The sequence below is a fragment of the Callorhinchus milii genome, unplaced genomic scaffold, assembly GCF_018977255.1.
Source record: "Callorhinchus milii isolate IMCB2004 unplaced genomic scaffold, IMCB_Cmil_1.0 Scaffold22, whole genome shotgun sequence".
NCBI lineage: Eukaryota > Metazoa > Chordata > Chondrichthyes > Chimaeriformes > Callorhinchidae > Callorhinchus > Callorhinchus milii.
Window position 1 is genome coordinate 2,702,597 of NW_024704763.1, and position 16,006 is coordinate 2,718,602.

At 44.7% G+C, this 16,006-nt stretch overlaps 1 protein-coding gene across 1 annotated transcript in view; it reads right to left on the reverse strand.

Annotated features, from left to right (window-relative positions):
* Window positions 1-2,168: 2,168 nt before the first annotated feature.
* Window positions 2,169-16,006, reverse strand: part of pde8a (phosphodiesterase 8A) — a 44,189-nt gene continuing 30,351 nt past the window's right edge. The window contains 20 exon segments of the mRNA XM_042342922.1: window positions 2,169-3,006; window positions 3,359-3,488; window positions 4,080-4,247; window positions 5,837-5,975; window positions 6,364-6,581; window positions 7,119-7,317; window positions 7,545-7,671; window positions 7,925-7,970; window positions 8,144-8,181; window positions 8,184-8,307; window positions 8,941-9,011; window positions 9,979-10,053; window positions 10,602-10,635; window positions 10,755-10,803; window positions 11,221-11,309; window positions 12,036-12,176; window positions 13,481-13,559; window positions 13,972-14,060; window positions 14,656-14,713; window positions 15,106-15,165. Of these exon segments, the coding sequence (XP_042198856.1) occupies window positions 2,897-3,006; window positions 3,359-3,488; window positions 4,080-4,247; window positions 5,837-5,975; window positions 6,364-6,581; window positions 7,119-7,317; window positions 7,545-7,671; window positions 7,925-7,970; window positions 8,144-8,181; window positions 8,184-8,307; window positions 8,941-9,011; window positions 9,979-10,053; window positions 10,602-10,635; window positions 10,755-10,803; window positions 11,221-11,309; window positions 12,036-12,176; window positions 13,481-13,559; window positions 13,972-14,060; window positions 14,656-14,713; window positions 15,106-15,165 (2,044 nt within the window). The 3' untranslated portion in view covers window positions 2,169-2,896.

Genomic DNA, 16,006 nt, shown 5'->3' on the forward strand with positions numbered 1-16,006 from the left:
CAACCTCCCGCATCTCTCGTTTTTCTAGCTAGTAGCCGTATTCTGGAAGCAGTCCAGCACTAACAGGGCGTAGTGGGTGGCTTGGGTTGACCTGAGAGTCAGAGTTTGACGTGGAATCTCCTCCCTGCCTCCCATCCAAGCAACGGGAGCCATCAACAGTGACTTGCGTAAATAGGTACAACTCTCCCCCACTCCCCCCCACCCCCACACCATCACTGCAAACAGACGTCTCAACGATGCGATATCAAATGCAAGCATTATTATTACTGCTTAAGAAATGCCTGCGAGGGAGATGTGTCTGGCGGAGGAGCCTGTACTGATACAGGTCCTGGCTCAACATAGTGTTCTTCGTAGCCTAAATGTGAAGCGACTGCACAAACAGGAGTTTGGAGACAGGAGGCACTTCAAACAATCCCACTGCGGGCAGTTGGGTTAGCAGGCTGGTGCAGAAAGTCGAGTGCGGGGACGAGTATTCCTGCAATGTTTATTGGGGAATCAGAGGGGAATAATCAGATATCAGTCAGGTTATCTGCAGTGCCAACTGGGGAAAGGAAAGGTTAGTTTCTGAACAGGCCTCAGCTCTTGTTGAAGCCTCTCGTGTAATCCAGGAACATTTCTGGTTCACGTACCGAGTGTTTGGGTCACGTTCGTCCTCCCCATCTCGGACCTAACGCATTTCCCAAATTAATCCTCCCAAATAATAATCATCCTTGCATTTGATTATAGCACCTTATCACATCGCTGAGACATCTCAAAGCGCTTGAGTGACCAAATTATTATTTTAATTTATTTTCCTTAACTTCCCGCTACAATTCCATAGTCCTGCGAGGAAGAGGCGAGGCTTATATTCTTTAGCTCAGATTCTCTAATCAAGCTGGCAGTGTCACAGAAAAATTGTTAAGCGTGAAGTATTGTTCTTACTGCTTACTCCAGCGGTTGTGTCTTCTCCTGTTAAAACCTTTGTCTGGGCTCTTGAACAGGCATCAATTATTAAGCAAACAATCATGGTAAACCATACATTTGATTCCCTTGACTGCAGAACAACAGGGTCATTAAACTAGAATAATCTGATACTTAAGTGGCGTAATGTGCTTACCAAACCTCCCAGGGCTTTGTGTCCATTCAAGAAATAGGAGAACATACTCCTTGTGCAATAACCCACAAAACTAACTGAGCCACTGGATAAACTCTTTACACTGTTTAGAAGTGGCACACTGGTATGCGCAATTGGCTGCCGTGTTTGGCCCACAAAATATACAGTCCAAATCACTTTGTATGGAGCCTTTCATGTCCCAAGGCATTGGAATTTAAACGTATTATCAAAGTATACAGTCAATTCACTTTACAGTGTATCCAGTGAAGCGCTTCGAGACGTCTCAACGACGTGATAAGGCGCTAAATCAATTGCAAGGACTATTATGTATTATTAAGAGGCAACAATTGAATTATCAATGGGAACCCAATTGGTTTACTTGGGCCCCACCATGGAACCTCCTGAATTTATACCACGCGTGTTCGGAGGTTGTGCAATCGGTTTTGGTTATCTAAACAACTGAAGAAAAATTCGATATACTTTCCATTCATACATTGGAATGTATTGTATAAATATTGTATAAAATAAGGCAGAATTAGGAAAGAAAACATTTCGAGCGGGGGAAAAGTTTGGGATACAAAAATCTCTAGGGAGAGAGGAGAGGAAAACACACACAGAGAGAAGCCTGTGGAATTCTACAAGTGAACTACTGTTAGTTTTTTGCCCTGTGTAGATCACAAGGTCACCCCAGAAAAGTTTAGAGGGCAAATGAGGTACCTTGTCTTAGTGCTTAAAGGTGTACAGTTCACATTCTGTAAATACCATTTCCTAGCAACATGAACCCACTGACACAGGTGAACAGATACATCGGTTCGTACAGTACAATAAAAGGATCTCATTCTAGAATATTCTGTATTTTGCATTATGAAAATAAAAGGTCTATACATCAACGTATATGAATCATGTCAATTTATGTTATTCTTCTAAAGTCAGCTTTGGCTTTTCTTTTTAGTTATTTATAAATTTATAGAAAATATTAAACATCTAACAAAATAAATAAACAGATCGTCTAAATCATAATTCGCTAATGATCGTGTTCGAAAAGCTTTTTTTTTCCTTCTTAAACATTTGCTCCTAGATTTTTGTTTATATATATATATATATATTTATATATTTTTAAAAATTCCTTCTTCAATCGATGAACCAGGATCAGTAGTGCTTGGGGGTGTGTGTTGGGGGATTGAAGGAGTGTTGCCTTCTGTATTGTTGCCTCTCACTGGGCACTGAGATTTCCTCCGTGATAGTCTTGTGATTCTTTGCGTAGCTCCTTGTAAAAGCCTCTGACTCAAGACATAAAAAAAGGGCGAGATTGAGAGAAGCATGCCAGATACACAGTATGCTCTGGACAGACAGTGTAAGGAACCCCAAAAAAAAAACAGGTACAAATAATTTTTTTCTTAAACAAAGTGTGGCAGATTTCTGCAGTAGCCGAGTGTGAGTTAGACCTTTCCTCTCCCCCCATCCACACCCACCTCTCGCTCTTCTCTTGAATCCTGAGCCATTGTTGTCGTGGGTCAGGATGAATGCAGCATCAAGCCCAGTCCGTGTGTGTGTATGTGTGTGTGTGTGTATATATATATATGCGTGTGCGTTATGTGTAGGTGCGTGTGTGTCTTCAGAAAAGCTAATTCCACGACGTGTAGTCAAGTGGAGTGCAGGGTTGACGTGTAGAAACATCCCTTCTGTTCAGGTCTACTCTTCCTGGCATTGGCTTGTGCCACAAAAGCGAGGAACCCCGACAAACAGCGTCTAACAGACGAGAGGCTGCTCTCTCCGACAATAAAAACACAAATCAGCAGCCGGTCACTGTTCGGGCGGAAACCGGAGTGTCCTTAGCTTTGCTTCGTCTAGACTTTTCCAATACTTAAAGTTAATTCCGAGTTGCTGCATCAGGTTAGGCAGGTCGGCAAACACTAGAGGGTTTAAAAAGAAAAAGAAAAATTAAGCGGGGAACAAAAAGAGCAGTGAAAATATCCTTTCAAATTCACGTCGAGTAAAACGGGGGGGAAAAGCCTTCGAGTTTGGGTACGATACATTTCAACATCAATTCCTGTTGAGTTTGGTTTATAATTTTTTTAAAAAAAAATTGTTTGGGCTCAGTTGGTAGCACTCTGACCTCGAATCTGTTACTAAAAGAATGCTAGTAATTAGCATGAAAATTCAGGAACAATCTAAATTTTAGACAAATGCCGTGTTCACTGCAGACCGCAATTACACGCCTTAAAAAAAAGTGTTCCCGCAGAGAGAAAAATAGAGACAACTCACCATCCCAGGCATCAAACATGTCGGTTATAAAATAATCGACAAAGGAAATCTGTGACTTGGGGATACTGCAGGTGTTTCGATCAAATACCGGCATCACCACAGGCAGCCCCTTCTTTGTCTCTTCCTCAGTCTGTGAAGGAGAGAAAGATTTAGAGCGCTGACAACAGAGAGGAACCGTGTTCCTCCGATCTTTATCTCTAATAAAGTGTCCGAGGCCCAAAATTCCTTGCGCTGTTGGGGAAAAAACAGGCTTGCAAAGTCAGTGAGTTTAAGAAGTTCCCAAAATTCTGCACAGTGTTACTTACATTTTAATACTACGGTCGTAAAGCTAAGACCATGAGAAAAGTTGGGCTTATGATCTCTTAAGAGTGGCACTGAACATATACAGTCTGTGCAAATCATCATAGGTTCTTTGTCCTCCTTGTAATACGCTATACTCCTTCTTCCAATTTTGCACACACAGCAGTCATTCAGGGCTACACAACCCGAAAAACACTGCCAATAAATTACTGTTGAAAAGTGTTCCGATGGTACAGGAGATTTGGGAAAATAGATGAACGACCAAGAAAACTTCACCAAGAGGTCCAGAGGATTCTGTTCCGCGGTGAGTGATGGATAATGGCTCTGGTGGAACAATGTGTTTGTAAAGAGGAAGGGCAGAAGATAAAAAGGATCAGTTAACTACTGCCCTCTTTGCCCCCCACTCCCCAGCATTTTTTACCTGAGCAAAGTATTCCTCTGAAATACGTCCGGCCCATTCGATGCAGAGCTCCAGTGGTCGGCAGGGATTGGAGATATCAGCGCATTTGATTAACATGCGTTTGATCAGGATTCGGGTCTCAGGAGAGGTCAGGATGCTGCTGGAGGATTCTCCGTCGATGCTTCCATTCTGTAACCAGAGCCTGAATCATTAGCGATTCCCTACACCAGGGTGGTCCAACTGCCTGTCCCCAGCCCGCATCTGGCCCCGGGAGATGATTTAATCCAGCCCGCAAACCATTGCGCACGCACAGCAGTGGCCCACAGTCAGTCACGGGTTGAGTGACCAAATTAGAATGAATATTATTATTATAATATAATAATATAATATTTTTTATTAAAAAAGAAAAATTTAAGGGCTTATTCTTCCTGGAAAGTCATCTGCCAATCGACTAACAACCTGGTTCCTACTTGCTGCCAGGTAGACGGAGGTGAAAATAAAAGTTAAAAAGAAAACAACAAGAGGACCCTAGAGACGGGCTCCGTAACCGTGAGGAGAGATGTTTTAAGAGGATGTGGAATGTCAATGGTGCAAGAGAACGGAGGTGACAAGAGAGCACCCGACACTCCAGCCATTTGGAAATTTCGAGCATTTTCCTACAAAATGGACCTTTTCCATTCTGTTCAACAGACCCCGAGAAAGCAGCAGATTCCTCGCTGCGGTGTGAAAGCTCCAAGCTCCCTGTAACATTCTGCTGCTGTCAACCACAGGACACTCCGCAAGTTAACCCTTTTGTTCCCTGCTCGGCGATTACAGAATAATAATAATAATAATAATCACATGACAATAATCCTTGCATTTGATGCAGCGACTTATCGGGTCTCAAAACGCTTCACAGGGTAATATTGTGAAGTGTAGTGACTGCGTGTCTTGTGGCCAAAACGCATTGGCGCCAAGTGAAAGGGGGAAAATGGATTAATATTTGTAAAGAAATATTTAAATAGAATAAATCAATCCACCGCTGTCTGTGGGACGCTGCAGTACGCAACTGACTGCCGTGTTTTGCTCACACAGTACAGTCAATTTGTTTTACAATATATTCTATGAAGCGCTGTGAGGCATTTCAATGATGCGATAAGGGTAAACGGCGGCAGCCAACTGCACCCAGCAATGTCCCACAAAAGGTCGTGGATTGAGTGACCAAATTATTATTACTTTTGAAGGGATTATTATCCGCAGAAATCGATCCACCAATCGACTAACAACCGTGTTCCTACTTACTGCTAGTTAAACAGAGGAGTATAGAGTAAGGAACCTTGCCTTTGGTTTCACCCTGGCCGGGAATCGAAGCTGGGTCCTCTCGCTTGCGAGGTGAGTGCGCTAAGCACTACGCTGCGGGACTCAAATAAGAGCCAGGTTTTATACCTTTCCCAGCCCAAAGAGAGCAACACTAGACATTGCAGCAAACCCTGCCAGCAGTGTTGTTACTTCACAGCCAGACAGAGGATTGTGCTGGGGACAGGGTTAATCTGGTGGATTGTGCAACACCACAGGAACTCAATTAATCCAGAATCCTCTTAGAAAAATTATAAAACTACCACAGCCTGACCTAGGGTGACTGCGGGGCAGTGAAGTTATGTGGTGTGTGTGTGTGTGTACGTGCATTCGCTCGAAAAGCTCTCTGTCCTGTGGTGAGCCCATTAATGCCAGCTTCTCTTTTTATATATATATATAGTCAGACATCAGGGAGAGCAGACGTCGTATCCAGCCCAGCTTACCCCAGACAGGTTCTCCTCCAGTGCTGCCAAGGGCTTGTTGATGCTGTTGACAAACTTGTTGACGTGCTCAAAGTGCTTCGTCATCTCCGTGGCCAGAACCATGTCGATGATGGCCTGACGGAGAGTCCGATAGTCGTTCCTGCAACAGGAGGTATTAGGGTCAGAATCCTTGCAGTTGATACAGCACCTTATCGGGTGGTCCAGACGTCTAAGAGGGCTCCGCGGAACATTCTGTCAAGTGGATCAACTGTATATTTTGTGGGCGAAACTCAGCAGTCAATTGCGTCCCCGCAAACGGTCGTGGGTTGAGTCGCCATCTCGAACTCATTACTAATGATTGCAGTGCGTATCTGTAGAACAGAATCGATAAAGCGCCTTTCACGGTGCGGAGGACAGCTCAAGGTGAGGTGCTCTACACCGCTGGGCTACCGAGGTAGTGGGGAGATGGACGCTGAAGGCAGCACGGGCTGAGATCCTCGCGCGTGTCCCCGGGGAGGAGGTGGGGGGGTGGGGGGGAAGTCACTTACCTCTCCATGTTTTTGAAGATGTTGCACTTCTCGTCGCGGGCGGTGAGTTGGAAAGCCAGGGCCGAGTGGTGACTCTCCAGCACTGCCGTGTCGTTGTAGAGCAAGGCCAGCTCGCTGCCCGCGTTGCACAGGAAGGAGTTGGTCCTGCCCGGGTGATCTACGTCATGCACGGTCGCAGCGATGAGGGCAGCCACCTCGTCCATCTGGTCCAGACTTTGCTGCAGCGGCGAGGAGAGAGGAACAGCGGTGAGGAGAGGGGAACATCAGTGAGGAACTTCACAGCACATCAGTGCTAAGGGAACTTAAATAATCTGCCCAACTTTAATCAGACCAATAACTTCCACGTCAATGGTTTTCTGAGTATTCCCATGTACAGAAATATTGTCTCATCTCATTTCTAATCAACTTAGCTCTAATTTTAAGCCTTGGTCCCCTTGTTTTGGATTTCTCTACCAAAGGGATGATGGTTCTCTCGATTTAAAAAAAACACCCAATTTGTTTCGCCCACAAATTACACTGTTAATCCACTTTGCAATATATTCCGTGAAGTGCTTTGCGACGCCTCAATGATGTGATAAGAGGCTATATCAAATGCAAGGATTATTATTATTATAAAAACGCTCAGTCGCACTATCCCTCAACTTCCTCAGCTCTAGAGAACATAACCCAAGTATACCAGCCTCTTATCATAGCCAAGACTCTTCACCCAGGTCTATGAATGTCTTCTCATCTTCGATAAGAGATGCCCAACTCACCTTCACTCTTTCTTTACAAAGGAAATAAGCCGTAGCGTGCAGCACATCTGCGGCGTGGGTGGAGTTGTGGTAGGAGTTGGTGGAGTGGTAGTTTGCTTCGATGACATGCAGCCAGGACCTCAGTGTTGATTCGGGACAGTTTAAAAATTCACAGACTCCGAACCGGCCAAATGTTTTCAGCCCCAGATAGAGCAGCGGCCTGGGATCAAAAGCAAACAACACGTCAGTGTCAGGTTTTGCAACGAGGGAAGGGTGGGGGGGGAAACTTGGCTAAAGGAGATACACCTCGAATCAAGTTCCTCTTGCTTTGAGAGGAGAGCGCACCAACCAATACGCTACAGGACTCCACCGTCCTTCTCTCCGCAGCGTTCCCCCCCACCCCCCCCCCTCTCTCCCCATGCTGATTGTCTGCATTATTAACCTCACCTTTTGTTTGTCACACTCTCCAACTTAAATATGTCAAATTCCCAAGCTTCTTCATTTTCCATCGACTGGGATATCTTGGGTGGGATGTCGAGCAGCGAGGCAGGATTATGTAACTGACAGTGAACATCTGAGAAGTAAAGCAAAAGAAATAAATAAACTAAAGCGCAATAACCCTTATGGTCAGTAAGTTGTGTTTTATCAATGATATTCAGACCAAAATGCTTTCTTTTTAATAAAACAAATGACTTTTGAATAAAATTAAAATCGCAGCTGATAATTAAAATCGCTTTCAATGGTTGTTGGCTGTAGGTGAAGGAACTTGTTGAGTGCCAAGATCGTAGAAGCTAAGAAAACAACAGCAAATAAAACAAGCCACTTACTTTTCGAGAAGATGTACTCGTTTCCACTTAGCCTCCTCATGCCATCCTGCTCACAGAGAGAGAAATATACAGTCAGTTCACTTTACGCTAAAATTCTGTGAAGTGCTTTGAGACGTCTCGAAGACATAAGGCGCTATATCAAATGTAAGGATTATTATTATTTTGATTTCAGCAACTCTTTCTTTTCAAAAAAAAAAGGAAAAAACAATCTCAACTTACGGTCATCAGCCCACCCACAAGGTCGCTCATGTGGGGTCATCATCCTTGTTTCCTAACTGGGGAGAATAGAGCTCCGTGGTCCGTAAGATTTCCAGCACCCGGTCCAACGCATCAGCCACCAGGTCTGAGCTGCTCTCTTGTGCTGCGTTTATGATGTTTATTACCTTAAAAACAGAGAGAGAGATTTTTTTTTGGGGGGTGGTGGTGTGGGGGTGTTGACACAGGAATCCATAGCGTACGATAAATGCTTTGAGTCTGAACTGCCTGCACTGTGCTGGCTTTGGAGAAAGTGTCCACATAGTAACGCCCAGCAGAATTGGGTCTGGAGAATGATCGGGAGCACAATCCCCGGCTGATTTTTCGTTGCCTGATCCAGGGGAGGATAATCCCCCCCCCCCACACCCCACCCCACTCCAAATCTATCTACAGTTCGCCTGTTTAAGGGGAGGTGAGGGCTGCACGTCAACCATCTTTGCCACTGGCACGGAGTTTTATAGGGGACCAAACCCCCAACCGAAGAATATTTTCATCTGCCGTCTTTGTGGGTGGGGAAGCTGAACAATTGTATCATCCTGGCTGAGGTGAAGATGAGTGGGATTACACCGTTAACCCCTAACCACGCCCCCCCACCCCCATACCTCACATTGAGCCCATTCCTTAAGCCGCTGACTAAATGATTCGAACTCAACACAAGAAAAAAAGCTACTTTGAAAATCAAGCACGCTAAAAAAGGTTATGTTATTTTCGGGGTGGAATGTTAATTCAGGTCACTCTGTCCCGAAAGTGCGTCTGTCTACCTTTGTAATAGGAGCTTCAATGGTCATGGAATGTATTCTGGCAATGGAGGATCGCCTTGGCTGGGAGCTCGCTGTGTGACAAAGAAAAATACGTTTTAGATTCAGTCTCGAAATAACCTGGAGAAAGACATAACAAATGCAGGTTACCGCAACATACTTCTCGTTACCCAGGGAATGTCATTGTGCTTCTCGGCTTCCTCATTAATCATAATAATCCTTGCATTTGATATCGCGTCGTTGAGACGTCTCAAAGGGCTTCACAGAATATACGGTAAAGTGGATTGACTGTGTATTTTCTGGGCGAAACGCGGTAGCCGAGTGCGCACAGCAGCGTTCCCACAAACAGTCAAGGATTGAGTGACCAATTTTTTTTTTTTGAGGGATTATTACCCCAGGAAAGTGATCCGCCGATCGACTAACAACCGGGTTCCTACTTACAGCTAGGCAAACAGAGGCTTGTGGAGTAAGGAAACCTGCCTAAGGTTTCTTGTCCTGCCCGGGAATCGAACCCAGGTTTCTTGCCCTGCCCGGGAACCGAACCCAGGTCCTCTCGCTTGCGAGGTGAGCGTGCTAACCCCTACGCTATGGGACTCCCAAGTATTGAATCCTGTTAAATGCAGCAAATGAGACCCATCAATTTTAATGGCCGAATAACAGTCAAATCAAACAGCAGCGATTGGGCAATTCACATCTTGAAGCACCTTACACAATGAGATTAATCAGAAATTAAGTGCAGATGCGACAGTCAAATACTAAGCCGAGGAAATATTCAATGAACTAAAATTTCTGGGAAGCATTAGATGCTTTCAATATTCAGTAGATTTCTGTAATAATAATTATAATAAAAATAATTGCTTCAGTTTTGGGCTAAGCTTCACTGCTTAAATTCCTAGGACGTGCTATAGTTGTGATTGATTTCCCCACCCCCCCCCACCCCAACCCCCCCCATTTCCCAAGGTCACTTTTGACAAACATGTGTGCAGACAGACGAACAGTTTGGCAGCAGAGGTTCTTGTGACCTTGCACCACTTAACATACCGTCGCTCCCCCGTGACGTATTGGATCGGACATCGGAACTTTTCCTTCGGTCTTTGTATCTGCAAGTGGGGAGGTCTGCGAGGAAAGCAATGAGCCACGATTAAACAAACTAGGTTTGGAGTATCCTTTCTATGCCCAAATCTGCTCTCCCTCCCCGCGCCCCCATCTCCGTCCACGCCACCCACAATATTTGTAACCTCTTGAGGAGTCTGGGTTGGTCCAGCCTATTAATCACTTGGCTATCTTCCATTCCCTCACCTTCGAGACCTATCTCAAGACCCTCCTCTTCGACCGTGCTTTTGATCTCCCTGCTTCCCCCCCCCCACTGCCCTCCACCCCGACCCCCAGCTCGGGTCCGTAACTCTGTCTGTCCAGCGCCTTGGGACGTCCTCCCGACGTGAAAAGTCGCTGTACACACGTAACTTTGTTGTTTATGGTTTTTTGTTGTAACACTTGAACCTAGAATGTAACTAGCAGACACTCTCATAGTAATGTTTGCTGGACTCCAGTAAGTAAATCGGTAAACGGCTCCCTAATCGGGTTAACGTCAGTATTGAAATGTTCCTCTCCTTTGTTTACCATTGGAAGGTGACAAACTGGGCAACAGAGATGAAATACTGTACCTGTTTGAGACTCTGCTTGAACCCGGTCACCTAACTGAGCCGACAGAAACACACAAAGAGACAACGTCAATAAAAAGATCATCAAACGGGGAGGGAAAGGAGCAAAAAGGGGAAGGCACGAGTGTGGAGATGGAGCATGCTAAACACACACACCTTGCTTTCGTTATATGGCCTCTTAATGGACACATAGTGTCTAATTTTCCTGTTGAGAAAAGGAGAATCAATTAAAATCCAATTTCACTCTGTAAACAGACCTAGCGCACCGTGGGAGTATCTTGACCGGCACAAATCTTTGCTTATCGCTTCCCGAGCGCTATCTAGTATTCAAAGTGAAACAAACAGACCTTAAAAGCGTTTGAGGCAGGTCAACAAAGCGGTCGCACAATACAGGGGCATGTTCACACGGGAGAGAGGATCACAGGTCAATCCCGCAATCGTTCTCCTTCAGAGAGGCAACACAGACACGATGGGTGGAGTGAGCTGGGAACTTTGCGGAGAGAGACGCGAAGGCTCGAGCAAAACGGGATCACCCTCCACTCAATGCGATAACCAACACAACAGCTCTTGCCCACAAGGGTCGAGGGAGATAGGGACGAGGGAAAGATGTCAATCTACTCACCCTCCTTGTCCGATGACAGGAGTTATCTTGACATTTTGTTGGACGCTGTCCCCGTTTCTCTTTTTGGCGTAGTACATTCCTTGCCATTCCTGAAAGACCATCAGCAGCTTTTTAGAGTTCACCCAACGCAAGGACCACCGAGCAACTTGCCAGTGTCTCAACCAAAGAGAGGACCAGAGAGAGAGAGAGAGAGGGGTAGCTCGCGGGTCTGCAGGAACAGCCTCAGACACCAAGAAACTAAGTGACCGGGTGGTTTCTGTTTGCCTGATTTATACGTGTGATCTTGGGACTGCGCAGTTAAATCATTAGGCAAGTAAAGTACAATGACAAAATCAGGACTTGTCCTGTGGGAAAATTCAACATTTTTTTTTTAGAATTAACTACTTAATAAAACACCTTGAAACGAGTTGCCATGTCAGTCACGACAGCCCAAAGCAGCAGCAGTTGGGGTGCCTGTCACATCCCACGAACAGCAATAAGACAAATTAGTAATTTTTCTTTCAAGTGAAACCTGAATTCTGATGAAACTCCAGTCCCTTAAATACCAAACCCGTTTAATAATATTAATAAAAGTAACCCTTAGATTTGATATAGCGCCTTATCACGTCATTAGGGCATCTCAAAGCGCTTCACAGATTATCCTGTAAAGTGAATTGACTGTATACTTTAGTAATACGTTTAAATTCCAGTACAAATGTAATTTATTGCTGTTGTTAAATGTGAAAGATTTCTTCCTCCCAACCCCCCACCCTTCCCATAAGAAACCAGATAAGATTTGAACAAAACCAAAGCTCTTTCAATTGCGCTCCCCTCACCTTTCCTATCTTAATGCAGGAGTTGATGGTGTCTAGAAGATCAGCTTTATTTTTGTCACTTTTAGGCACTTCTGTTAGGGCTTTACCCATCAGCTCATCTCGCTTGTAGCCCATCATGGTCTCAAATGTAGGATTCACATACTGTGTGCAGAACACAAGAGAAAAAATAATAATATAATAATCCTTGCATTTGACACAAGCGCCTTATCATGTCATTGAGACATCTCAATCGCAGCCCATGTCCTCTGGTTCTACTGTTCGGGACAACTATTGTTTCCGTGTCAAAACATCAGCCGAAACCTGAGCCAACAAGTCTGAGACGCTTCCCTGGACAATTAGAGGAAAGGCTGATGATGTGTGCAACGCAACATCAAACCCTCATTAAGACACACTGCAAAAGCACCCCCTGGCCCGCCTGCCAGTGACTATTGGACGAAGGAATTTCCCTGAGACGCTGACTGAATATACTGCCGTCCCACATGCAATACTTCTGTGTCCAGTGCATGGAGAGTTACCTCATACATTTATCACGCGTTAAGTATTGCATAACCTTGGATCAAGTATAACTTTAGTCTGGGGCAGTTAAAGGTCATTGGAACTCGATGGGAATACAGGATTTTCAGGCAGTTTAAAAAACACGGCTCTGACACTCCTTTAAACTTCTCAAGCAAATCCAACCTCTTAAGCAGAGAAACTTTCACACAACCTCCCCCTCACTCACCCCGCTTCCACCCCCTTCCACCTTTGCCAGCTTGATCCCTTCAGTAACTTGGAAGAAACCCACACAGACAAAAGCTGCAGGCTGGGTGCATAACAGGCCTGACCAGAGATTAGCACCAAAGCCAACCTGCAAGCCACGCAAGCGTTTCAAAACCACCACAGACAAAAATGTAAACCATCGCTTAATCAGAGCTGTTTACAGCTACAAGTCGAAATTCACGGTTGAAAGGAATTCAATCAGTTGCATCCTCCCTCTCTGAAATCAACAAGTTCCACTGGAATAAATGCTGCAGCTGCTTTTAACTTAAACACACACACACACACACACACACAACACACTGTCTGGTTCAAAGAACGCGAGTGTTCTGACTAATTCACAGAACTCCCTTCATTGGATGGATGTGAAGGGAATTCAATATTTGAGTTTGAGGTGTTTACTGTATGTTATAGATGTGTAAAGTGTATTTATTACCGGGTGCAGAGATGTCACACAATTGAGTGTTTAGCTCACAAAAAATGAATAGAGCAATTATATACTGTACTTTGTGTGAATTTTTTTTCGGGGGGGGGGAGAAACATTTTTCAAAGCTTCAACTCTTGGAACAAACCAAGGAAGACAATGTGGAAACATGAACAGCAATATTGTTCAGCTGTCAACAAGCACAGGTGTGATAAGACTGTGTTTCACACACACACACACATAATGCCCTTCAACCTCAACAAACCTGAATAATATTATCTTCGCTCGTAATCTCGATCAATTCTTGACTTTGCTCTAATGCAGTGAAGATTGAATTGCAGGCCCTGGAGAATGGAGGAAACAACAAAAAATGACATTTATGAAGCGTAACTAAATAAGAAACAAATAATCCTTATGTTTGACACTGCGCCTTCCTGTCGGGAGGACATCTCAAAGCACTTCACAGGCTTTACGTAAAGTGGAGTGACTGTGTATTTTGTGGGGGAATACGTCAGCCAGTTTTGTGCACATCAATGTCCCACAAACAGCAATAAAGTGGTGGGATTGTTGACACAGGACATCGGGAGAAACTCCCTTCTCTTTTGAAACAGTGCCATGGGATCTTTACCGTCTACTTGAACAGACAGACAGTTTAACATCGTTATCCAAGGAACGGCACCTCTGACAATGCAGCAAACCCGCAGCAGCCCACTGCAGAGTCAACCTAGACTGTACGAGTTCCAAGTCCCGACATACCTCAGCTTGAACTGTGCACGCACTTCCCCAAACTCCAACTGCAGTAGTTCATTGTAGCAGGCAATAATGCTGGGGTTTTCTATGTACCGCTGTGGAGAGAAGCAGATCACGTCATAGCGGAACAACAGTTTAGCGGCCCAAGTAATACTCTCATAACAGTACTGCTCGCCAAACATAGAGTTTTGCACAGGAGGCAACTATTCGGCCCATTATGCCTGGTCCGGTTCTCTGAAAGCGCTATTTGTTCAGTCCCACTCCCCTGCTCATTCCCCGCCACCGTTTGACTATATTTGCATTTCAAATAGTTGTCCAATTCCCTTGTAAAGGCTATTATGAATTTTTTAGTAAGGTATTCCACGTCCTGTCATTATTGGGCCACTATAAGCTAGGATGGACGTTGAGACAGACGGTACAGCACCTGCTCCCAGGACTTCACCAACACCAAACTACTGGTACAAACTAGTGTCTCGCTCTCACATTCCCTGGGCTCCTGATGAGCTGCTCCACCCCACAGCACGGGCGAAAGGGAAAACTAACTCATCAACTTCAAGTTTCATTGTCCATCTCAAGACCTATCCCATTGACTGCACTTTCAGTCATCTTTTCCCTACCCACCTCCTTTAATTGCTATCCCATGTGACTAATCTGCTTCACGGACCACCTTCAAACCTGACAGAAACTTACCCGAGTGAAGCCTGCAGCCATCAGTGGCATCACGGAGCTCTCCTCCTGATCCCCTTGCCTTTAAGATATAAGAATAGCACGGATAATCTTTGAAAAATTCTCACTTCTTTTTAAAACAAGTCTCGTTAAAGTAAAAAGATGAAGGTTCGATATGCCTCTTATTATAGAGGGGTTCTTTTATTCACAAAAATCAGGGGATTTTCAAGTCTTTTTTTCTCCTGTCCAAAAGAAAAGAAGAAAAATCATGGGGCGGGGAACACAAAAGTAACTTCAGTGTTACTTATAGAACAAAAATTCTGTCTGTCTGTCTATTTCGGCACACATTATGTCATAAAAGACGCCTTTCTGCAATGCTGGTTACACAATCACCCAGGAGAGGGGAAGAGGAAAGAAACTGGCAAAGTAAGCTTCTAAAAAAGTCATATTCTGCTCAGAAAGTAAAATACTTACGGTCGTTTTGCAACAGCGACGATTGCAGCATTTTCTGAAGGAGTCGTTGCTCTAATGCACCTGGAAATAATTTGACACTTAGCCACGATTGACACTTAATATTTATCCTTACATTTGATACAGCACCCGTAATGTCAAAGCATAGCAAAGTGCTTCACTGGGAATTTCTGTAAAGCATGGCATCTCATTTGCAAGCAAGCGCGACAGCAAATTAGTGCAGAGCAAGGTCCCACACACATCCAACAATTTATTCTGGAGGATTGTTGGCCAGGAGACCGGAAGAAAAGTCATTCTCTTTTTGAATAGCATCATGAGATCTTATCGTCCACCTGAACAGACAGACGGGACCTCAGTTCAACATCTCAAACCTCTGACAGTGCAGCGTTCCCCCAGCATTGCACTGGAGTGTAGGCCTGGTCCATGTGAGGTTGGAACGCGCACAATCCTCTAGCCCATGCCGGGCCATTAAACGGTTGTATTTCTCAGAAACTTCTGTGAAATCTAATACTGTATCCACTTTACTCGCACGTCACAGATGCTCCAGGATAAGGAAAAGTCTTGGAACCGAGCAGAGTGGGAGCATTCACTTCATTCCACGAACAGGAGCCCAAATGTGCTTACAGCCATATATTCTTGATGAACTTGTATAATTCTGATAATGATCCAACTGGCACGAGTCCAATGATAAATTCAAAGAGTCAGAGTGAAGGTTGTTGCAGTAATGATGCCTGCTCCGAGACCATAAACAAGGGATACATATAGAAATGCGCCGATTACAATGTGGACTCGTGGGGACTCACCAACGCAGCGCTGCTCAATATTATACATGATACCCGATTGGCACCCAGTCCAACTGGAATGCCAACCAACCACTGAGTCATAGAATCAAGGCCATTCGGTC